The sequence below is a fragment of the Podarcis cretensis genome (assembly GCF_951804945.1).
Source record: "Podarcis cretensis genome assembly, chromosome: 17".
NCBI lineage: Eukaryota > Metazoa > Chordata > Lepidosauria > Squamata > Lacertidae > Podarcis > Podarcis cretensis.
In genome coordinates, this window is record NC_137187.1 from 24,384,142 (window position 1) to 24,407,972 (window position 23,831).

A 23,831-nucleotide genomic window follows, 5' to 3' on the forward strand; every position below is an offset into this window, starting at 1 on the left:
TGTAGGGCTCCCGACGCGTCCATTTGCATTCTGGGATATGTAGTCCTTCCCTTCCACCCCTCCGCGGTGCCTTCTGGGCGTCGCGCCACTTCCGGCGCTCTGCGGGATGACGGCACTTCCGGCGGAGGGCGGGCGAGAGGAAGCGGAGGAGGCGGGCTCCGGCGCTGCTACTGCTGCTGCTGCTGTGTCAGGGGGCTCGAGGGCTGTTCGCGATGGCCGCCGCGGGGGGCACCTACCGGCTTCGCTGCTCCTTGGTGGGACACGAGCTGGACGTGCGGGGCCTCAGCTGCTCTCCCTTCCCCGCCGGCTCCTTCGTCTCCGTGTCCCGGGACCGGACGGCGCGGCTGTGGGCGCCCGACAGGTCAGTCTTGGAAGGCGAGGGGGGGGGAGGAAGGAAGGAGCCTTGAGGGGAGTTTTGCTCTGCCTTTGCCCTCCCTTGGCCGTTTCGATATCCTCTGAAAGGAGGATCTCCCGGTTTCTGGCTCCGTTTGGAGGCATGGCGGGGTGGGGGTGGGTTATCACCGTGGAGTTGGAAGGGACCCCCGAGGGTCATCTAGGCCAACCCCCTGCCAGGCAGGAATCTCAGCTCAAGCATCCAGGACAGGTCGCCATGCAGCCTCTACTTTAAAACCTCCATGGAATTGTAGAGTTGGAAGGGACACCTGAGGGTCATCTAGTCAAACCCCCTGCTAGGCAGGAATCTCAATAATAATATTGATAATAATGATGGTGATGATGATGATGATGATTATTTATTTATACCCTGCCCATCTGGCTGAGTTTCCCCAGCCAGTCTGGGCAGCTTCCAACAAAAGATTAAAACACATTCAAGCAGCCTTTCTCAACCTGTGGGTCCCCAGATGTTGTTGGAGTACAACTCCCATCACCCCTAACTAGCAAGGCCAGAGCTCAGGGATGATGGGAACTGTAGTCCAACAACATCTGGGGACCCACAGGTTGAGAACCGCTGCATTAAAGCATCAGTCATTAAAAACGTCCCTAAACAGGGCTGCCTTCAGATGCTAAAGTATCCATGACAGGTGGTCACCCAACTTGTGCTTAAAAATCTCCTAAGAATCGTAGGGTTGGAAGGGACCCCGAGGGTCATCTAGCCCAACCCCCTGCAAGGTAGGAGTTTCATCTCAAGCATCCACGACAGGTGGCCATCCAACCTCTGATTAGAAACCCCCAAGGAAGGAGAGTTCACCACTTCCCGAGGGAGACTGTTCCAAACATCTCTGGCTATCAGAAAGTTCTTCCTGGTGTTTAGTCATGAATCTCCTCCCTTGTAACTTGAGGCCGCAGGTTCGAGGCCTGCCCTCCAGAGCAGGAGAAAACAAGCTTGCTCCCTCCTCTACATGACAGTCCTTGAGATATTTGAAGAGGGCTATCCTGTCTCCTCTCAGTCTCCTTTCCAGGCTAAGCATACCCAGTTCTTTCAGGCACTCCTCATAAGGCTTGGTTGCCAGACCCTTGATCATCTTGGTTGCTCTCCTCTGCACACATCCTTCTTAAATCGTGGTGCCCATAAATGGACACAGTATTCCAGGTGTGGCCTGACCAAGGCAGAATAGAGTGGTACTATGACTTATGTTGATGCAGCCTAGAATAGCATTAGCTTTTTTGCTGCTGCATCACACTGTTGACAGGTGTGGTGGGTTGACCGTTTGATTTCAGTAGGATTAGGACCGCCTACAGTGAGGGGGGAAAGTATTTGATCCCCTGCTAAATTTGCCCGTTTGCCCTCCGACATCTGGCTGGTTGATAGGGGATCAAATACTTATTTCACTCATTATAATGCACATCAATCTCTGACTTGTCTTCTGGGTTTCTGGGGTTTTTCCTGTTGTTATTCTGTCTCTCACAGTTACAATAAACCTACCATTAAAATTATGGTCTGGTCATTTCTTCGTCAGAGGGCAAACGGGCAAATTTAGCAGGGCAATCAAATACTTTATCCCCCTCACTGTAGTTATCCGAGTTGTGAATCGTGCCACGTGTTTACAAGTTACTGTTTAGATTGGAAAGTCGCCAGCTTGTGATTTGAAACATCTAAATGGTTTTCTAAAGTGATGGGCTCTTTACTTCTTTATGTGACCTGTAGCGTTAGAAACTTAGATATATAAGCTAGGGGCCAAGTGGCCAAGTGCCAAAACGTAATGTCTACATGCCATTTTTGGGCAAGACGGCTCTAAAGTCTTATTTTTCAGATGATGGACTGACTGCGATTGATTCTTAGTTAAACATCTGGCTAGTTCAGAGGACAACCTTGAGCTAGGTTAAGATCCAGGGAGAGTCCACATATATACTGGCTTATTCCTACCTCTCTTTCTTAATGTTGACCCAGACAGTTCATAACGTAGGAATATTCTTCACAAATGTCAGCAGGACAGTGGGGTAGGGTAAGTGAAGACAAGCGACAGCAATGAGATATAACGTTAACCGCTCCTGCTCAGAAAAAGCATTTTGGTTCCTGAAATTCGTTATGATTGTGCCGATAAAATAGAATGGATGGAAATCTACAGGATGTGGTATTAGTTGTATTTCCAGATGGTGGAGATGTCAGGGGCCGGCCAAGGCATCTTCACTTGGTCGCAAGTGGCCAATACTCGAAGTGCTCGCAAGTTACATGCTGTGCCACAGACTAGTCTCCCTTCAAACACATATCCATGTTGTCATAGGTTAGTGGCCTAGACAAATGAAATAAAAAAAATAGGCTCTTCCACATTCCAAGCACTTTGCCTGGTAACTTGGAAGGAAATATTTAAGAGTACAGTCAAACCTCGGTTGTCGAATGTAATCCGTTCCGGAAGCCCCTTTGGCTTCCGAAATGTTAGACAACTGAGGTGCAGCTTCTGATTGGTTGTAGGAGCTTCCTGCACTCAAGCGAAAGCCGTGTTGGATGTTCAGCTTCCAAAAAACCTTTGGAAACCGGAACATTTACTTTCGGGCTTTAGGTGTCCAGGAGCCGAAACGTTCCAAAATGGAGGTGTTCGGGATCCGAGTGCAGTTGTTGTGAACCTTGAGCTAAAAAAATAAGTTTGTGAAAAACATCTTTGAGCTTAGGTCACTTTGAGCGCATTGTTGATTTTCAACTTTAGTGTAGGCTTAATATGCAGGTGTTTATCTATGTGTTTATCATGGTGTGCGCATAATGCACATGCATACATGTAATTTATTATCTGTCCTTGTGCCAAGAGTTATTGGGCCACAGTTTGACTGACAAGATCAGGTTCTTCTGGTCATGGAACATTCTAGCGCTGGGGTCTGGATGTGGCAGGAAAAGTATTGTACACTCAGTAGCAGCGGGATGAAACACATGAACAGCTTGAGAAGTACCTTGGAGTTACAAGTGGGAGAGAGAGCAAATACAGACTTCAGCAAGCAGCAGTGTTGTGAGGGCTACAATCCCTAAACTTTTAAAAAAATATTATAATACAGGACGGTCCTCACTGAATTTAAAACAGCTACTGAAAGAAATTCCCATCACAGACTACAGTACCAATGGCTGTTCATCTGAACAAAGCCAGTGCCTTTGCTTACCAAAAAGAGTCAAGGTCTGGTGTGGCTGTCATTAGGGTAAATTATTATAAACCAGGGGTGGCCAGATCCCAAGAGACTGTGATCTACTCACAGAGTTAAAGACTGGCAGTGATCTACTCCCCTTTTTGGGGGGTTCTGGTCAAAGTTGTTGATGCAGGGCCTGTGGTAAACCATCAAATGTCCCTTTAGTCCCTTTACTCTATTTATGTACAGTGGTGCCTCGCAAGACGAAATTAATCTGTTCCGTGAGGCTCTTCGTATAGCGGTTTTTTCATCTTGCGAAGCAAGCCCATTGACAGCTTAGCGGATTAGCACTATTAGCGGTTTAGCGGCTTTTAGCGGATCAGCTGATAAGCGGCTTAGGGCTTAGGAAAAGGGGGAAAAAAGGGGAAAACTCCCGCAGGAACTCGCAAGACATTTTCGTCTTGCGAAGCAAGCCCATAGGGAAATTCGTTTTGCGAAGCACCTCCAAAACGGAAAACCCTTTCGTCTAGCGGGTTTTCCGTCTTGCGAGGCGTTCCTCTTGCGGGGCACCACTGTATTTATGTAGCTCCATAACTGTTAAGGCCATTCTTGGACTTTTCTGTGTGAAAACGTTTCTTTCTGACATATGCCAAACTATGTTCATCAGGGCCATAAAACCATGAATGAACTCCCTAAAATGTCAAGACCAGTTCACAAATTGAGAGAGATGAAGTCTGAGCCTATGTATAAAGTACCACTCATTGTTTTAAACTTAGAAGGGATTTATGAAGATATAGATTGTATCATAATGGTAGATTTGCATTAGTGGAGTTACTTAGGCTAGCACAATTGGCTTTACCAATTCCTCCTTCCAAATGCAACCTGCTATACCATTCTCCTGCTCTCAGGAGCAGCTAATGGATACGAGGAATTGGCAAAAATCAGGTGCAAGTAGCAGTGGCTCTTCTAGGTCAAAGTCACCACTGGATACGGATACAACCCTGAGAATGCACAGAATTGCAACACCATTTTATTATAAAGCTTCCTAAGTTGGCCTAAAGTGAAATAAAACAAAGACAACTAATCTTCCAGAGAAGTGCTGATTACTTTCAAAACAAGGTTAGTCTTTTAGACTAAATAAAGACATTCTGAAGAATTTAATCAATTTTATCAAGCTAGATTGCTTGCCATGTTTTAGAGGAGACCTTGAATTGAAGTGGCACTGAGGTTGTGCATAAAAACAAATGTTTTGAAAAAGGAATAACTGCAGTTATTCCCTGACAGAATGTAGTTGTTGGACATGCCAACTACTGCATGACCAAGTCCAAATGGCTTATTTGGATGTAATGCTAAAACACTGTTTTGCGTTATGTGAGCGAGTTTCCTGCTCATGATTTCCTTCCCCCTATCTCTGGTACAGCAGGCATGAAGAGCAGACTGGAAGATTTCTCTTGTTCATTGTTATGTGTGAATGTGCTTGACCTTAACTAAAGTTTGTCTGAACAAGCCAGAATTATTAACTACAGTGGTGCCTCGCAAGACGAAAAGAATCCGTTCCGCGAGTCTCTTCGTTTAGCGGTTTTTTCGTCTTGCAAAGCAAGCCCATTGACGGCTTAGCGAATTAGCGCTATTAGCGGTTTAGCGGCTTTTAGCGGCTTAGAAAAAGGGGGGGGGAGGGAAAAAAACCCGCAGGAACTCGCAAGACATTTTTGTCTTGCGAAGCAAGCCCATAGGAAATTCGTTTTGCGAAGCACCTCCAAAACGGAAAACTCTTTCGTCTAGCGAGTTTTCCGTCTTGCGGGGCACCACTGTATGATTTGAAGTTAGCAGGTTCAAAAGAGCTATAATAAGAAGAATACAGTCATACCTCATGTTGCCTTAGGTTCATGTTGCGTATTTTCGGCTTGCAAACCCGGAAGTGTGCAGAAGTGCTCTATCATGCTCTGTGCTTGCACAGGAGCACCGCTCTAGTTGCAGAGTTTTCGGGGTGTGAATGGCACCCTGGAATGGATTGTGTCTGCAACTAGAGCTACCACTGTAATAATAATATAACAACAACAACAACAACAACAACAACAATTATTTAATACAGTTAAAAGCTAACTACCTCTCTGTATGAGTTCATACATAACACACCAGTTAGTCGAAATGGAAACAAAAGCTTCCAACCTCTGCCTTCTGGCTGAGGGGAGACATGCATGGGGTGTTGGGAGCGCTTGAATCCCATGCTTGTGTTAATGTGATCAATGATAAATCTACTTGGCTATAGTGGTGGAAATTGGAAGCTCACCCTTTGAAATTTGCACTATGCCTAGAACATACATTGACATTTAGATACCAGATAGATTTTACCTGGCTTTTTAAATGGGTAGGATTCCCTTACTACAGGAACTTAAAAACTTTGGTTTCTTTTTTGTCTCCAGTCTCAACAGAGGATTTACGGAAGTGCACTGCATGAGTGGCCATTCAAATTTTGTTTCTTGTGTGTGTGTCATCCCTCCAAGCGAGCTTTATCCACGTGGATTAATTGCCACCGGCAGTAATGACAACAACATTTGCATTTTCGCTTTGGACAACTCTGCACCATTGTATGTCCTTAAGGGTCATAAAAACACAGGTAAGAATACACAGATTTTTAAATCTTTCAACATACCGCTTTTGGAATCTTAACGACTCAAAGTCGCTTGGTTTTATGTGTTCTAAGAAATAACTTGATTTGTAAAGTTTTATCATGAGCAGACGTTAGCATTATTTTCAGAAACATCATGACTGTTAGAAATATTACATTATATTGTTATTGTTATTACAATTTATAACTTGCCCATCACACTATGGCCACAGGGCAGGTTACAATAATTAAAATACAATATTAATAGTAAAAGGAAATATTGCACAGTATTAAAAACAGTTTTAAAAACCTTGAAATTGTAGAAATAAGGTGCATCCTAGAAATATACCTCTCAAGTGTCAAAAGCCAGGGCAAAGAGGTGTGTCTTTAGCACTCCACCAATCTTAGTACCTTAGAGGTTCTCTAGGGAAATGGGCCTGGAGGTAGGAGATACGGCTTGGGAGTTGGCTTAAAGAAGACATAAGAGAGACTGGTGATAGTGTCGCCAAGGCAGAAAAATATTTTCCACAATCTGTTAACAGCTGAGAAGACAGAACCTTACTTGTGTAGCTATTTTTCAGTCAAAAGTGCTGCTTCTGTTTTCCAGTTGTTTGTGGTAGCTTTTCATCACCTCATGTATTTCCAAGGATGAAAATTAGGTTAGTGAAATTTGCTATGGCATATCATCTGAAAATAGACCAAAATCTGTAGCTTTGCTTTGCTAGCACATCAGAACACCTTTTCTCACTCAGCTACACACAACCCCTGTTTTATGTGCACTGATATGTGCACAGTGGCACGCATGCGCAAACTGCTGAACTTTGAAGTGAGCTGGAAACGTCATAAAAGACGTCAGTAAAAGGGAGGAATGGGGTGATCCAGTTTCACACAAGCACACAGTGTCCTGGAACGCAACGCTCACGCAAATCGGGGAGTAGATTAAATGTGAATTTTGGCGATGTTTATTTAATCTTCTGTTCTAGTTTGCAGCCTCTCATCTGGGAAGTTTGGCACCCTGCTTAGTGGCTCGTGGGATACGACAGCCAAAGTCTGGTTGAATGACAAATGCATGATGACACTACAGGTACAGAAACTCTGCTGGTGACAAGAGTTCATTATCAGCAGATCATGATTATTTGAACTTCAGAAAATGTAGATTGTCTCGGTCAGCATTCATGTTATTCACCTTTATAGGGCCACACTGCAGCAGTATGGGCTGTGAAGATACTACCTGAACAAGGATTAATGTTGACTGGTTCGGCTGACAAAACTATTAAGCTGTGGAAGGCAGGTCGATGCGAGAGAACTTTTACTGGTAGGTACTGGCGCTGTGGGTAAAAGCCTCAGCGCCTAGGGCTTGCCGATCGAAAGGTCGGCGGTTCGAATCCCCGCGGCGGGGTGCGCTCCCGCTGCTCGGTCCCAGCGCCTGCCAACCTAGCAGTTCGAAAGCACCCCCGGGTGCAAGTAGATAAATAGGTACCACTTACTGGTGGGAAGGTAAACGGCGTTTCCGTGTGCTGCGCTGGCTCGCCAGATGCAGCTTTGTCACGCTGGCCACGTGACCCAGAAGTGTCTCCGGACAGCGCTGGCCCCTGGCCTCTTAAGTGAGATGGGCGCACCAACCCCAGAGTCTGTCAGGACTGGCCCGTACGGGCAGGGGTACCTTTACCTTACTTGGCTAAAACAGTTTCTGTGTATACACGCAACTTAGCAATATACCTCCACACCCCAAGAATTAAAGAGGTCTGAGTTTTATTCTAGGATCTGGGTTTTGAGAGTTCTTTCTTCTTCCCCTCCCCATTTGTAGAAATTAGTGTGGTTCTTTATCTTGAAAGCTTAGAGGAATAGAAAATGGCAAGTTCACTAACTTTATGTAATAAAGGCTAGTAAATCGAAGGCAATTAAAATGGTGAGCCTTGCCAGTGGTGGTCCCACAGTCATAGAATTCTTTCACTTATGAAATTAGCCAGACCTCGTCGCTTGCAATCTTGTATCTGAAGAAGTGTGCATGCACACGAAAGCTCATACCAAGAACTAACTTAGTTGGTCTTTAAGGTGCTACTGGAAGGAATTTTTTTATTTTGTTTTGACTATGGCAGACCAACACGGCTACCTATCTGTAATCTTAAAAAGAGTATGGAATACCTCCCCCCACTTTTCTTTGAGGCTCTTAGGGATTACTGTACTGTAAATCTGTGGTTACAAAGTGTTGAAGACCTTGTGGTTTTTATTTTATGGCTGATTTTTGCTGTTGGCATAGTAGCTATCTTAATATGGTACATTTGGGGTGTGTGGATAGAATTTTTAGATATACCTGTCAAGGCATTCCAAAGCATTTATGAACTAACAGTCCCATTAATGGGTTTTCACTGCCTCTTCACCGTGAAAAGGTCTGGAAATGGGAACTGCTACCTCTCGTTATGTAGATCACTTGGGCCAAGCCATTCACATGATAGGAGCCAGGAGCTATTGAGAGTACTTTTGCTGAAAAAGAAAATGAAACTTAATGCGTGGCCAAGGAACAGAAACTTAGGCTGGGGTAAAGAAATGAAACTTAGCAGAGCCAGCTGTCAGCACTTAGCTGGAGCAGTTTTTGGAACTGAAAACTTAGCTCAAGTCAGAGTACAAAGCTAACACAATGAGCAAGTCCATTTTGGGAGGGAGGGTTCCTTTTGCTCATAAGCAGAAAATTGTTAATAGTAATTTTTCTTTGGAGGTGCCATTTGCCAGGCACAGCAGTGACGATGTCCTGAAACAGCAAAGTGACAGAGCCAATGGCTTCTGAGTTTTTGCAAGGAAAGTGCACCCTGAAAAGGAAGGGGAATATAAAGTTTGCCTTTCCATTAACAATGTACCTTTCGTTCCCTTCAGTAGCTCAATACTTGTATTCAAGCTCTCTGTAGATGTAGTCCCACTGACATGTAAACAGATCAGTTTAAAAGTGGATGATTAACCTCTGAAAAATATTTGACCGCCCTAACATGTAACAAATTTAGGAAAGGAATCTATTAAAATGCCTTTGGTGAAAGGACAGTCCTCTGCTGTAAGCAGTGTCACTAAAGATTCCTTTTCATGCTCTTATGCTTTGAACAGGGTACAGTGCCTTTGAGTTTTTTGCATAATGTTCATGTTGAACCACTAGTCTAATGTTTCCCAGCAGCCTGTGCTTGGACAGTAGCTGAGCCATCTTGTTATGTGCCAGCCGTAGCTTCCTGTCTTCAAGAGGGAACTCAGGTAGTGTTCATGAGTCTGAGGCTACAATTACACAAATGATACTTATACAATGGGTCTATATTTGAGACGATCTCACTGACCAGGGAGTAGCAAGACCCTGTTCCTGACCACATGGCTTGCTACTAGTAATTTTAAAGTGAGATCTACTTTTCAGTACACCACATGAGAACATGGTTTTATAAAGCATTTCATGGCTAGAGAATATCATCTTTCAATAAGATGTGGAGAGGCTCTCAGTGAGACTTACGTTTTATCTATCTTTCCTTTCATAAAGGACATGAAGACTGTGTAAGGGGCTTAGCCATTTTAAGCGAGACAGAGTTTCTTTCTTGTGCAAACGATGCCAGCATTCGAAAGTGGCAGGTATCGGGAGAGTGTCTTGAGGTTTACTATGGCCACACCAATTATATATACTGCATATCGGTCTTCCCGCAAAGTAAAGGTAAGAAACTGTCCTCAAGACATACTTTTTTTTTTAAAAAAAAAGACGCTATAAAAAGGATTGTCCCTTCTAATTAAAAGTAGATTTAGAACTGAGTAAGTTATAATTCTTTGACTGGCACTAGAGTAATGGTTTTCAAACTCCCTTCCATAGAAGACTCCACATTAATTTATCTGCCACAGTACCCCTGTTTTGGCTTGCATCTAGGGTTTTGGCTTGCAATCGAGGGTTCACTCAGTATATGTGCAGAGCTGACCAGGCTTGCTTAGTTCTTGTAAAACCTGGCAGCTAAGGAAACCTAGGATTTCAAGGAATCCCCAGATTTCCCTAAACGTACTTTGAAAATTCCTGCAATGGACGGCTGAAGAGGATGTCAATGGATGCCAGTGCTATGCACAAACGCAAATAACATATTTCTCCAGCTTTTTTGCAACCTGATAAACTATAATGATAACACTCTGTTTTAGCTAAGCATGGAGTGGTTTGATTGGCAAGTGGCTTTGACTCCTTGTTTTTTCCTACCCCTATTTCAAACTGATGGATTTGATCCAAAGGTGCTCTTAAGATGAGAGGGGTATTTTTGAAGTGTGAAACAAGATTTGGAATATCCTATAGGCCCTGTTTTTAACTTTGGAAGTTTGGCAGGAAGGAATATGATTACCGTTGGGTTGGAGCTTCCCCAAGATCTGGTTTTCAACACCAAAGATTATCAAAAAGACCGGCAGAGGGGACATGAAAGAGACTTAAGAGCCTCGGACTTAAGATCTCCAGGTTGATGGTTTTCCGAGATCGATGGAACTATGGCTAGGGGCCGAAACTGGGGAGGGGATCTGGTGGAAGAAAATTGGGAATTTAAAGTGTATATAATATGGTTTTTTTTCTTTTAATGAGAGATGGGAAAATCGTGGAGTGGAACCTTTTTTCACCCTAGGGGAAACGTATTAAGAATAAGTACAGATATATAAGTTTTAATGAGAAATAAGATTAAATAAAGTAAAAGTGGATGGTTATTTGGTGAAAGAAAGAATGGAAAATTATAGTATATTAAGATAAGATATAAGGATAAAAATAAGACGAAGGATTTGCTGAAATATCTATATGAATTAGAATACAAAGAGGGGAATTATAGTATGTTAAGATAAATTATTAGGATAAAAACAAAGTTGGAAGGATTTGCTGGAATATCTAATTGAATTAGAATACAAAAATGGGAGGCGTGAGGAAGTCAAGGAAATAAGTGAATGTAAGTAAGTGAGATAAAGGTTTGACTTGTTTTTTACTTCTTTTTTTCCTTGTTTTTCTTTTCTTTTTCTGTTTTTTGGTGATGTTTTTCCTTTTTTATATATATATGTATTTTTTTTTCTTTCTTTTCTTCGATTGCTTATTTTTTACTTTTTTTCTGTAACCTTTAAAATCTTAATAAAAAATTATTTTAAAAAAAAAAGAGGGGGGGGTATTTTTGAGACACAAGTGCTGCTGCTAGGGGAAGGGTAACTTTCCATTTGCATCTTTCTTAATTTAATGAATGGCACGTTGCATTATTTTAGATTTTGTTACTACTAGCGAAGACCGATCGCTCAGGATCTGGAGAAAGGGGGAATGCACACAGACAATCAGACTTCCAGCTCAGTCTATCTGGTGTTGTTGTGTGTTGGACAACGGGGACCTTGTCGTTGGCGCAAGGTATTCAGATTTCGCCTTCCTATCATCTGTTCATCAAGATAAATAGGCACAATGCTGAAGGCAGGCCGAGTAGATATTTTTGTGCCGCGAGAAGGAACGATTTGGCCTCATGGTCACACACTTCCTTGCTCTTCTCTGGAGCGGAGCCAGAGAGGAAATGGAAGCTTCTGCTTCCATTTTTAGATTGACCACAGTTCAGTGTGTCTGAACTATAAACTGTGGCTAAACTCTATGATTAATTGAAACCAGCCAGTTTCCTATGCTATGGTTTGAAGCTGACTTCTTTCAGTAGAGTTAACATTGAACCCAGTTTGTGAGGGTTCGGTTATCATTACGTTAGCATGAAAAATGAGAGGAAAAGCTTCTGAACTCCTCCTAGAGGAGTGCAGTAGAGGCGTAAGGAGTGGAACGTGTGAACCCGATACATATTCTTGTTATGCTAAACTATTGATACAGCATTGCTTCCAAAGGAGATTATTGAACAAAACAGAGTTTTAAAGACGCATGTATAGTTCCATCATACATTTTGAGAACTGGCAGAAGTTTGACCATAGTTCACCAATGGATCCCTGGCCAATTACTGGTAGACAGTTGTTGTTAAATCTTTATTGTGTTGTTGTTTTTTTGTAACGTATGCAAACAAAACAAACAGGAATATTGTGCACCAACCCAAAGAAAGCACATACTCAAAAACTACCCACAAAGTAGAAAAACATAGATAGCTTTCTTTCTTTCTCCAGCACCAGCCCAGTTGTTTCTACCACTTCCAGATGTTGTAACAAGCAGCTCTGACTCAGGATCCTGCCCTTTTTTCCATTTTTGGGATAGGTTAGCGCATGACAAATTGTGTTGTCAAGGAGGGTGGATAGCTATTGAACGTCAGCTCAGAGCTGAACCTTGCATATTGGAAGGCAGAATGATCACCAAGACCATGGGTAGGCAAACTAAGGCCCAGGGGCCGGATCTGGCCCAATCACCTTCTAAATCTGGTCCACGGACAGTCCGGGAATCAACGTGTTTTTACATGAGTAGAATGTGTCCTCTTATTTAAAATGCATCTCTGGGTTATTTGTGGGGCACAGGAATTCGTTCATTCCCCCCCCCCCCAAAAAAAAATAGTCCGGCCCCCCACAAGGTCTGAGGGACAGTGGACCGGCCCCCTGCTGAAAAAAGTTTGCTGACCCCTGACCAAGACTATATACTCAGTATCAGTCAACACAGATCATTTGTGCCTTAACCTTGAGTACAGTTTGGCCGTGCATTCTTGTTTTGTACCTGATGAGTGACTGAAATGAACACGAGGGTTAAAAAAAATGTAGACCACACAAGTTTGCAGTAGGTCCTCAACTTGATGCATTTCACTGGATTATTCTAAAATTAATTACCTTGCTTCCTGGGGAAGATCAGTTTGAAGATGAGGCATCAATCTTATGATATAAAACCTGGTCAGCAATCTGGACTTCTTTCTTAGAGAGGGGTGGGGATGGGGACAGCAGTAAGAAAGGAAATAGGATGTGCAGGGGCAGGGGAATGCTTTCCTAGATAATGAAATTATTATTTTTCCTCTTTCAGTGATGGCATTATCAGAGTGTTCACTGAGTCTTTGGAGCGCACAGCAAATCTGGAGGAGATCCAGGCTTTTGAAAATGAACTTTCTCAAGCAAAAATTGATCCTCAAACTGCTGATTTAGGGGACATCAGTGTTGATGAGCTTCCTGGGAGAGAGCATTTGGATGAACCAGGTATAATTTTAAATTTATCCGGCAAACATGCATCCCTCCTCATCTATTCTGTCCTGGTAAATAAAAGGTTTAGGGCAGGAGTGACTAACCCACAGGTTATATCTTCCCCCTCCCCAGGTTTTCTTGTGATGCCAAGACTCTACAAACTGTCTATCTTTTTCAGTTAAGTTTTTTTCTTAACTGACAGCTCCCTCAGGCTATAATATTATTATTATACTCTGCTCCCAAACATTTTTAGGTTTTTTGTGGTCTCCAAGGCCTCCCAGGTGTGTCATCTTTCTATATTTTTTGTAAAACAAACAAACAAACAAACAAACAAACCCTGTCTTACCCATTGTTCCACTTTTGGATAGCATCTTCAGAAATGTAGTTCTTGGCATGTTCACTTGTACACTTTAGCCCCAGAGAGTTGGCTGGGGGTTGTTATGGTCCTCTACTCCCTAAATGGATTGCCACCCTTTTGTTTAGGGATTACAGTCATACATTGGAAGTCAAACAGCTTAGTTCCCCGAAAGTTTTGGCTCCCGAATGTCGTAAACTATTCCGTTTGTGAACTACTTTTGGAAGCCGAACATCTGACGGGGCTTCCGCTGCTTCTGATTGGCTGCAGAGGCTTCCGCGCATGCCTCCTCTGCACCGGAAATAGCGTTTTCGCATGTGTGCCCAGTCCACCGTGGCATCTGCGGGACTGTGAACCTGCCCAAGGCCCAAAAACTTTGCTGACCCCTGAACTAAAACCATTTTCTCCAGGCACGCAGCTGATTTTCTCCTCTCTGTGTTTTAAGGTACAAGAGATGGACAAACGAGACTTATTAAAAGTAATGGGAAAGTTGAAGCTTATCAGTGGAGCGCTGGCGAAGGGAGGTGGATGAAGATCGGGGATGTTGTCGGTTCATCAGGAGCCACACAGCAGACATCTGGAAAGGTTTTATTTGAAGGAAGGGTAAGTAATTTTTCACCCTTAACATTTAGTAATTAAACCCTGGCAGCCCAACCCATTGTTGGGCTGTGTGCACTGGAATGGTATATATAAGAATAAATCACTCTCGCCGTTTCCCTTTCCTTAAAAAAGGAATACGACTATGTTTTTACTATTGATGTGAATGAAGGCGGGCCATCTCACAAGCTGCCCTACAACATCAGTGATGATCCCTGGTTGACGGCATACAACTTCTTGCAGAAGAATGATCTAAATCCAATGTTCCTGGACCAGGTGGCCAAATTCATAATAGATAACACCAAAGGGCAAACGCTGGGACCCACGAATGCGGAATTTTCAGATCCTTTCACAGGTAACGAAGAGCTCCAAGCTCCCCTAAATTTGCTACCTCTCTCCTTGTTAAATATGTGGCTGAATAGCGTGCCAGAGTTCTTTTGCCCCTGGCCATACTGCGGAACACTGAATATGTATTTTGTGTCTTTATATTGTAATTTTATCTTGTGAATCGCCCTGAGACCTGCGGGCGGCATATAAACATAAGAAATGATAATAATAATTTTCCTTTCTGTTTGCAGCGGATGAAGTGGCGTGTTCTTAAAAGTATGGGCACTTCATTAAGGAGCAAAGTTAATGGGGTGCTTCCCCTCCATGTTTTAATAATAATAGTGCATTGGATCACATTCTTTTCTTCGGTTTATCTTTTCATAGGCGGTGGCCGCTACGTTCCAGGTTCTTCCTCAGAGTCCAGGGAAGGGCTCCCAGCTGCAGATCCGTTTACAGGTACTGTGTCAATGATGGCAGAGTTGTTTTTTTTCTCCCTTCTGGGAGAATAAATGTAAAGTTTTGGGTTTACAGTTGGCGTGGGGAAATGGAGCTGATTGGAATTCCGGATGGACGAGGCATGGAGCAAAGCTGTGATGTTGGCTCAGAATTGTTTTATTCCTTTTTTAAAAAATGTGGCTTAGAATCAGAATTGTAGAGTTGGAAGGGTAATCTATTCTTCACCCAGGGGAGCCCTAGAATTTTCAGCCCTTGTTATACAGAAAAAGCACCACATTTCTAGAAGCAAAGGCGCGACATTTAAATGCAACTTTGGACCAGAAACGTGTCGTAGCTTGGTTGGGTTTTTTTAAAAACATTTTTTTTACAGGTGTGTCTTGAAAGAATGATCATTTGGTACTGATTGATTCAGATGAGTATGGGTGTTGTAGAGCAGTTTAACAAAACTTTGCATCTTGGGGGGGAGATGATCGCCCTTGGCAAGGCGTTTACTTAGCAAGTACCGTATTTTTCGCTCTATAACACGCACCAGACCATAACACGCATGTAGTTTTTAGAGGAGGAAAACAAGAAAAAAAAATATTCTAAACAAATAGTGGATATATGATTTTTGTGGTTCATGCTGTGGCCACAGACATGTGATCTGACAGTGAGTTTGGAGTAGCCCAATGCAAAAATCCTGAGGATCCATGTGGATCCATGCTTTGTAACCACGGAGGAGGGAAGGAAGGGGAACCATGGATCCTCTGCTCACGACTGCAGCAGATCCCCCCCGCCACCCGCAGGCATTCACTCCATAACACGCACAGACATTTCCCCTTACTTTCTAGGAGGAAAAAAGTGAGTGTTATGGTGCAAAAAATACGGTAAATTGAGGGCTTTGGTTTTGATGGCGACCATACACCTGGGCGCTAAGGCAACTGTGGTGGATGAGTCATGGCATCCTCCAGGAGCCAGCTGCTTGAGTTTGAGGTTCAGAATAGAAGTTGAGACACAAATTGCACTTGCACGTAATGATTGCCAAAGGGTTATGATCATGATTCCTGCGAGACTCAATCCTGGGCTCTCTCACACAGGAAACTTTAGGCTCCAATCCCGTGTGCTTTCTTTAGGAAAACAATGTATACACACATTGGAAATAATAGAAGTAAAAACCATGTAGAACCCATTGGTGCTGAGCAAAGATGTTGGGATCCAAATATGGGAGCTACAAAAATGGAGTGTGGGCTTGCTGTTGCTGTTTTATTATTATTATTTAAACCCAAACACTTCATACTGTGAACGTTTAAGCAATGTGAATGCAATTTTGTTCCTGTTTTTCTCTAGGTACAGGTCGCTACGTCCCAGGTTCAGCATCTGAACCTGCAGCTCCTGCAAGCGGAGCTGATCCATTTACAGGTCAGTAAATCATTCGTCTCACAGTTTTGAAAACTTATGCCAAAGCTCCGTGCTGGTCACTTACATCTGCCCTCCTCCTCTCCCAAAATAACAAAATCCCCACTCCCCGCCATCTTGTTCCCACTTCACTCCAGCTAAGCTTTGTGCTGCTTCTAACTAGAGAAACCAGGCACACTGTTATAATAGCTGACCACACTTTCTCTCCACTTACTCATGCTTGTGGATAAGTTGGTTGCCGTTCAGACGGCAGAAATGCAGATAAAGGGAAAGTTGGGGTGGGAGTAAGGTGAGGTAGGCAAGGAAAGGAGAGGTGGGGTGAGCAGCCCAGAGGTGTGTGTGTTTGGGGCAGCGGTGAGTGAAGCTTCCGTTGTTTGGGATAAAACAGGAGAGGCCAAATGGAGAAGAAGGAAAACCATGGATACCACCCTAAGCTCCTTGGAGGAAGGGTGAGATAAAAGTATAGCAAGTAAATTAAGACTCCAGGGAAATTTTTCTATCAAATCTGTTTTAAGCTGTTAATTTTATTCATGCGCACGTTCTCTTGGTTTACTGAACCCAAGAGAGCTTTTAAAAATCTCACAGGTGACCGATGCTAAAAGCTTCCCTCCGTGAAACTTACCAGTTGTCGTATCGCTAAGACTCCCAGAGTTTTTCGCCTGCCTGCCTGCCTTTTGCCTTGAAAAGCTCCTTTCCTTCCTGTTCGCTATGAAGCAGCAACAATCTTAGAAGAGAAGCTATTCAAAAAGGCAAGAAAGCCTAGATAAAAGCAACTTTCTTTCCTCCCCGAACCACATATGACAACAGTGTCTCATACCAAATGCAAATGAACTGTGAAAAAAGCTTGTGTGAATTGAAAGTAGAGACACACTATGCGTCCTTGCCTTTATTTGTCTGTTACACAAGAAAATCTTTAATAATTTTTATTTTTATTTTTTTGCAAAAGATTCTCCATCCCTGTTCTCAGAAGGGTGTGAAATGTGGCTACTGGCTTTTGTAACAGCGCATGGATAAACACAAATGGAGTTAATAAAATTAATTATACTGGGCTCCCTTTGAACTAAATTTTGGAGGCCACATAAGTCTCTGAAATGTGTTAGCTAATTAAAAAGCTGAAATGCTCAGGATATGAAGTGCTGTTTATGTAACCATTTTTTTCTGTAGGAGTTAATTCGTTATATTTTATCCCACGCTTTCTCCCAGGAGTGCAGAGAGGTGTTTGAGGTAGCCTTAGATTAAATTACTTGGTCAAGGCCACACAGTGAACAAAGCGCTATTTTTATAAAAAACATGTAGACATGGAATAATTTAAATTACGGTTTAGCAATCTTTTAAATAGCTACATTTGTTTGACAATTAAGCTAATGTTTTTTCACTGCTATAGGATGCAAAGCTATACTGTTAAGTTTCTAACAATTTATTTCATCCTTCTAGGGACAGGTGCCTACAAATTAACTATACCTAAAAATGAAAATATTTATTTTCCAAAGAAGGAAGCTGTTGCTTTTGATCAGGCCAACCCTACACAAATAATGGGTGAGTGCATTTATACGGTTTGTTAAATGATGATTGGGGTGAGCAATTATCCTTCAAACACGTCATTCCCGTAAAACGTTTTATTTTACTCCCCTGAAACTATTTTCAGCCTAGTTTTACGTCTGAGAAATAAAACATAGGAAGGTTGGATTACACAAAAGATTTGTGTTTTTAATATAATAAAACAGCCACTTGCTTCTTGTGAATTAGAAATATTGCAGGTCAGGCTCTTTCCAGTATTGATTATCTCCCCCTGTTGAGAAGAAGTGAATATTTTGATACGCCATAAGGACTGGAGCAATTGCTAAATATATCGAATGTACTTGCCGTTTTGCCCCTGTGGTATTCAGTTGACCGCAGTCCTCCCTGGATAGCTGGGAGCATTAAAAGCACTGCCTACTTTCCCCTTTCTATGCAGCTGGAATAGATGACAAGGGGTGCAAGCAATGAGCAGCAACATAATCAGTGGATCTGCTTTTGTGGCAAATGGACTTTTGTGCAAAGCTGTACAGTACAAACATTTTTATGTTCTTAAGGCATTAAAAAGGAAGGTTAGTTTCAAGCTTATTGATTTGTATTACGTGATGAATGTCTTGCAAGGATATTGGAATAGACTCCTGAAATCATCTGAGAAGCTAGTGCATGGGTAGGCAAACTAAGGCCCGGGGGCCGGATCCGGCCCAATCGCCGTCTAAATCCTTCCCACGGCGGTCTGGGAATCAGCGTATTGTTACATGAGTAGAATGTGTGCTTTTATTTAAACAGCATCTCTGGGTTATTTGTGGGGCATAGGAATTCGTTTATCACGCCCCCCCCCCAATATATTCCAGACCCCCACAAGGTCTGAAGGACAGTGGACTGGCCCCCTGCTGAAAAAGTTTGCTGACCCCTGTGCTAGTGTAACCCAAGCCTGCTGCTGACACCACACTCATGCTGCAATCTGCCATGGGTTCTGCAGGCGCTCTTCTCCACTGTGTGCTTCAGAAAACGTGAGGGGTGCAATTTTACATGTCATCCTCAATTTGTGCCATTCAGGGTCATAGTGGGGGGGGGGGGCAGGGGTGCCTCAGGCACACAATTTTAAGGGGGTGTGAGCCGGGCGCTCCCATGCAGGGATCCCCATTCCACCTCCCTGCTGCCGGGGGCCTGTGGGCCCCAGAGTCCAGCCTGGCCTGGGCTTGCTGCCCACAACCCCTGCCCCCTCGCTGAATGGCTGCCTGTCCAGCGTGGGGGGGGGATGTTTTCCGCTAAGGGCAGTTTCATCTTGCTGGGCTCCCCCTTGTGTGGACAGGTAGGCGGTGCACTTCAGCTCCACTGGCGCGGTAAGTTTTGTTCACCCTCCGCACCCCACCCGGCACGTGGGGCACCCAGATGTCAGCCGGCGCCACAGTGCTGCACTGCCTATCAACTTATACAACTGCCCCCCGCACTGCATGTTCTTTCAGGCATGTAGTGAAAGGGTACTTACCTGTTCCTCTGCCATGTAAGTTGGGTCATTGTTCTGGAACCCCAAAACTGGAACCTAGTTTAATGTTTATTTTTTTTAAGGCAAGCAGTACTGTCTTCGGCACCGGTTACCTAGTGAGCCTATCACCTTTCATGATTTTCAGAGTTCGTAAGACTTTCAAAATTAAGAGCAGGCTGGAGTCCTCATAGGAAGCATCCATAGGGCAGAGACTTAAAAGTCTCAAGAATGAGGTACACACAAAGCAGCCTTATACCAAGTCAGGCTGACTGTCTATGCCAGCAATATCTGCTCTGCTGAGCAACAGCTCTCCTGGGTGTCTTTTGCAAATATCATCATCCTGGAGGGTCTAAAAATGAGAACTTCGGCACGCTGCTCACATGCTCTCTCTCTCCCTCTCCCATTGGGCTATAACAGTGGTACCTCAGGTTACATACGCTTCAGGTTACATATGCTTCAGGTTACAGACTCTGCTAACCCAGAAATAGTGCTTCAGGTTAAGAACTTTGCTTCAGGATGAGAACAGAAATTGTGCTCTGGCAGTGTGGCGGCAGCAGGAGGCCCCATTAACTAAAGTGGTGCTTCAGGTTAAGAACAGTTTCAGGTTAAGTATGGACCTCCGGAACGAATTAAGTACTTAACCCGAGGTACCACTGTAGTTTCGTTTTCAGAAGCTCAAAGCAATTACAAATGCTTTTGAATTTATTGTAAACACCTGGTTCTCATCTTCCACACCAAACTTCGATAGGTTTACTTGGGAGTACTTTACACTGAATTTAGTGGTGCTTTCTTCCTGGTAAGTACACCTTGGGACTGCAGCCTCTGTCTCATGATTTGAGGTTTAAATCTTAAATTGTTTTGGACTACAGATCATATGTTTCATACATTCCCTTTCATTCTACAACTTTTTCCAAACTCTCACTTAAACATCTTAACATTTGTGTGGTGAAAGGAACATAAGACAATTGTGAAGCAATGCCATGGAAATATCTCCTGTACAAATCCTAGAGAGCACCCTGTTTATGCATAACGCAAATCAGGTTTTGGAGCACATTTGAGATGAAGCAAAATTGTTTTATCAATGGGGATTTGCCCGCCAGGCAACTAGGTTGACATGAAATATGCCGACAGGGAGCATTAGAATTGAACTGGATCGAGAATTCCATTTTCGTACTCATAACGTGAAGAGGTTCAAATAGAGCATTTCAAACTATCTCCCATTTGTCTCCCAGGAAAACTGAAAGAACTTAACAGAAGTGCCCCTGATGAACAGAAGTTAACTGAAGATGATTTAGATCTTCTGGAGAAGATGCTCTCTATAACCTGCAACACCTCCTCTGAAGCTCCCACAGCCCAGCAACTGCAAACTTTGTGGAAGGCAATTAACTGGCCAAATGGTATGGAATTGTTGTTGGGGACATCTAGTAGGTTCAGCAAATTAGATGGGTGGGTAGCAATTAGAAAAGTTGGATAGTTGTTTATTTCCTTGACATCTGATGGGGAGGGTGTTCTACTGGGTGGGCACCACCACCGAGAAGGCCCTCTGCCTGGTTCTCTGTAACATTACTTGTCGCATTGAGGAAACCACTAGAAGGTCCCCAGAGCCGGACCTCAGTGTCCGGACGTTTCCACCCTAGGTCTTTATTCACCCCCTGCCCAGTCCCTTAGACCCCCCTAAGGGGGTCAAGTATCGACCCCTTTAAGAAACCCTGGGCTACACGAACCTTTGCCATAGGGGTTATTACAACAGACCTGCTGAAAGCTCTGCAACATTTCAAAGTGTAACGAGGTCACTTGTTTTCCCTGTGTTCCTAGACATTGTCTTTCCAGCGCTCGATATCCTTCGGTTATCCATCAGGCATCCCAGCGTGAACGAAAGCTTCTGCAGCGAGAAGGATGGCCTACAGTTCAGCAGCCACCTGATCCAATTCCTGAACCCTGGAGGAAAGCAAGCCAACCAGATGCTGGCCCTTAGAATTTTGTGCAACTGTTTTATCCACCCAGTTGGCCAGAAGCTCATGATGTCACAGGGGGACTTGATAATGTCACAGGCAATAGAGCTGAAAATAAGCAGCAATAAGAACATTCACATTGCATTAGCCACCCTGGCTCTGAACTACGCTGTCTGTTTACATAAAATTAATAACATTGAGGGGAAAGCTCAGTGCTTATCAGTGATCAGCACAGTCATGGAAATTGTGCAAGACCTCGAAGCTATCTTTAGACTACTTGTGGCTCTTGGGACATTGATCAGTGGTGATTCAGATGCTGTACAGTTAGCTAAGTCTCTGGGGGTTGATTCTCAAATTAAGAAATATTCCTCTGTATCAGAACCGGCTAAGGTAAACGAATGCTGTAGGTTGGTGCTTAACTTGCTCTAACCGTTTCGTTTTTTAAAAAAGCACTTGAAAGTCTATGGCTATGCTGAAGATAAACTTTTTCATATTTTACAACAATGGAGAGAAGAAATACTGTGGGTTAACTATCTGGACATTAAGTGAAAAAAACCTAAATAAAATCTTTTTTTGCACTGATACGGAATTTGTTATCCTTCAAAGCTGCAATGCATGAGAATCAGTCTGCAGTAGCTTTTGAGTGTTTGGAATTAAATGTCAACAGAAATCAACAAAGCAGTCTTGATTGACCGAGACAGTTTTAAGAACGAGCTATCTTAGCTTTGTTTTTCATGTCATATTTTAAAAGAAAGCACATCAGTGTACAATCACTGCATTTTAAGTTATAGTACCTACACTCATTGTTCCAGCTTTTAGATTGTGAGGCACCGCTGCCCACATGGTCCTGATTTCTTGTGGAACAGAATAATGCAAAAGTTTTTAATTTTCACAGGTTTTTTTTCTTTTAAAACCACTTTATCTGATAATATCTAGTATGCCAGGAAACATGTACTTTGATTTTTCTAGTGTGTGGTGCAGGCTTTTTTGTTTTTTTGACCCTCTGTAAAATGTTCCTTTGGAATATATATATATATATGGTTTTATCTTTCTTGGGATTCGGTGATAACCTTCCCAATGCTGAAGGAAGTGCAATGTTATCTGCAGCCAGCCAGAGTGCAATAATATTGCTGCCAAGTTTGAGCTGTCTCATTCATATTGATGAGATGTTCATTCTAAAGTCTAATCCCTTATACCTAAATGTCAGCATTTTTTCTTAGTTCCTTATCAGACACATGCAGCTCATGCGTTTATCCTTTTTTTTTGTCCTTGTCCAGTTAGAAATACAGCTGCAATAATACTAAATATGCAAATAAGTATTTTGAGATCAGAACGTACCGTTTTATTTTGGGAAATTCAAACAAGCCATGTTAAATGTTATTCTGGGGAATCCCCCCTCCTGATAGCAACACCTCACTCGATAACCAAAGTTGGGAGTCTGCAAATGTTGTAAAACTCCCCCATCACTTTCTTCTTTGATGCATTTCCGAACTTGGCTAAACGTGTAAGGATAATAAGCTTCGGTCTGGACAAATTACATATTGTTCTACCGAATAAGGTCACCTGTTTCTGACTGTATTCAAACACTGCTGCTAAAGTGTGCTCAACCAAGTGGACAATGCATGTTCCTTTTTAAAATAAATAAATAAACAAACAAAATGTGTCTGGAACTGAAATAGCTCAGATAAAAATAAACATGCACTTTGAGCTGTGTAAAGAATGTCTTTGAAAAGTAAAAACTTGTATCCGAGTAGACAGGTGAAGAAGAAAAGTGGGAGGGTGGTATTTTCCTGCAAAGTGCAAAGAAATCCTTGGCAAAAGAGCCATATATAGGCTGAGACATTGCAGATGAGTTGTCTTGAGAACGGCCAGAGCTTTGCTCTTCTCACAGGAGCCACCCAGATGCCTATGAGTAACATATGAGCCCCACACAGGGCCGGATTTAGGTTTGATGAGGTCCTAAGCTACTGAAGGTAATGGGGCCCTTTACATAATAATAATAATAATAATAATAATAATAATAATAATTAATAATAAATTATTTATACCCTGCCCATCTAGCTGGGTTTCCCCAGCCACTCTGGGCAGCTCCAAACCGAATATTAAAAACACGATAAAACATTAAAAACTTCCCTAAACAGGGCTGCCTTCAAATGTCTTTTAAAAGTCAGATAGTTTTTAATTTCGGAGGTGGATCTCAGAGTCCGGGCATTTCCACCCCAGGTCCTTATTCACCCCCTGCCCAGTCCCTTAGACCCCCTAAGGGGGTCAAGTATCGACTCCTTTAAGAAACCCTGGGCTAGACGAACCTTTGCCATAGGGGTTATGACAACAGACCTGTTGAAAGCTCTGCAACATTTCAAAGTGTAACGAGGTCGCTTGTTTTCCCTGTGTTCCTAGACATTGTCTAACAAATTGTATCAAAAAAGAGATAATAGTTTATTGTTTATACTTGCCCATCTGGCTGGGTTTCCCCAGCCACTCTGGACGGCTCCCAACAGAATATTAAAAATACGATAAAACACCAAACATTAAAAACTTCCCTAA

General features: G+C 43.0%; 1 protein-coding gene across 1 annotated transcript; it reads left to right on the top strand.

Moving 5' to 3' along the window:
* Window positions 1-115: 115 nt before the first annotated feature.
* PLAA (phospholipase A2 activating protein) lies at window positions 116-21,868 on the top strand. The gene is made up of 14 exons (XM_079959342.1): window positions 116-361; window positions 5,931-6,124; window positions 7,099-7,199; window positions 7,310-7,430; window positions 9,624-9,791; window positions 11,339-11,474; window positions 13,047-13,216; window positions 14,002-14,159; window positions 14,289-14,508; window positions 14,865-14,936; window positions 16,263-16,334; window positions 17,766-17,867; window positions 20,565-20,729; window positions 21,148-21,868. The coding sequence occupies exons 1-14, from the start codon at window positions 213-215 to the stop codon at window positions 21,711-21,713; spliced, it is 2,394 nt and encodes a 797-aa protein (XP_079815468.1). The 5' UTR covers window positions 116-212; the 3' UTR covers window positions 21,714-21,868.
* Window positions 21,869-23,831: the final 1,963 nt, after the last annotated feature.

Excerpts from the sequence above, each read along its gene's own strand:
- PLAA (XM_079959342.1), top strand. The coding sequence starts at position 213 with ATGGCCGCCGCGGGGGGCACCTACCGGCTTCGCTGCTCCTTGGTGGGA. Across the intron at positions 6,125-7,098 it reads TAAGGGTCATAAAAACACAG|TTTGCAGCCTCTCATCTGGG; the intron begins GTAAGAATACAC and ends CTTCTGTTCTAG. Across the intron at positions 16,335-17,765 it reads CGGAGCTGATCCATTTACAG|GGACAGGTGCCTACAAATTA; the intron begins GTCAGTAAATCA and ends TCATCCTTCTAG.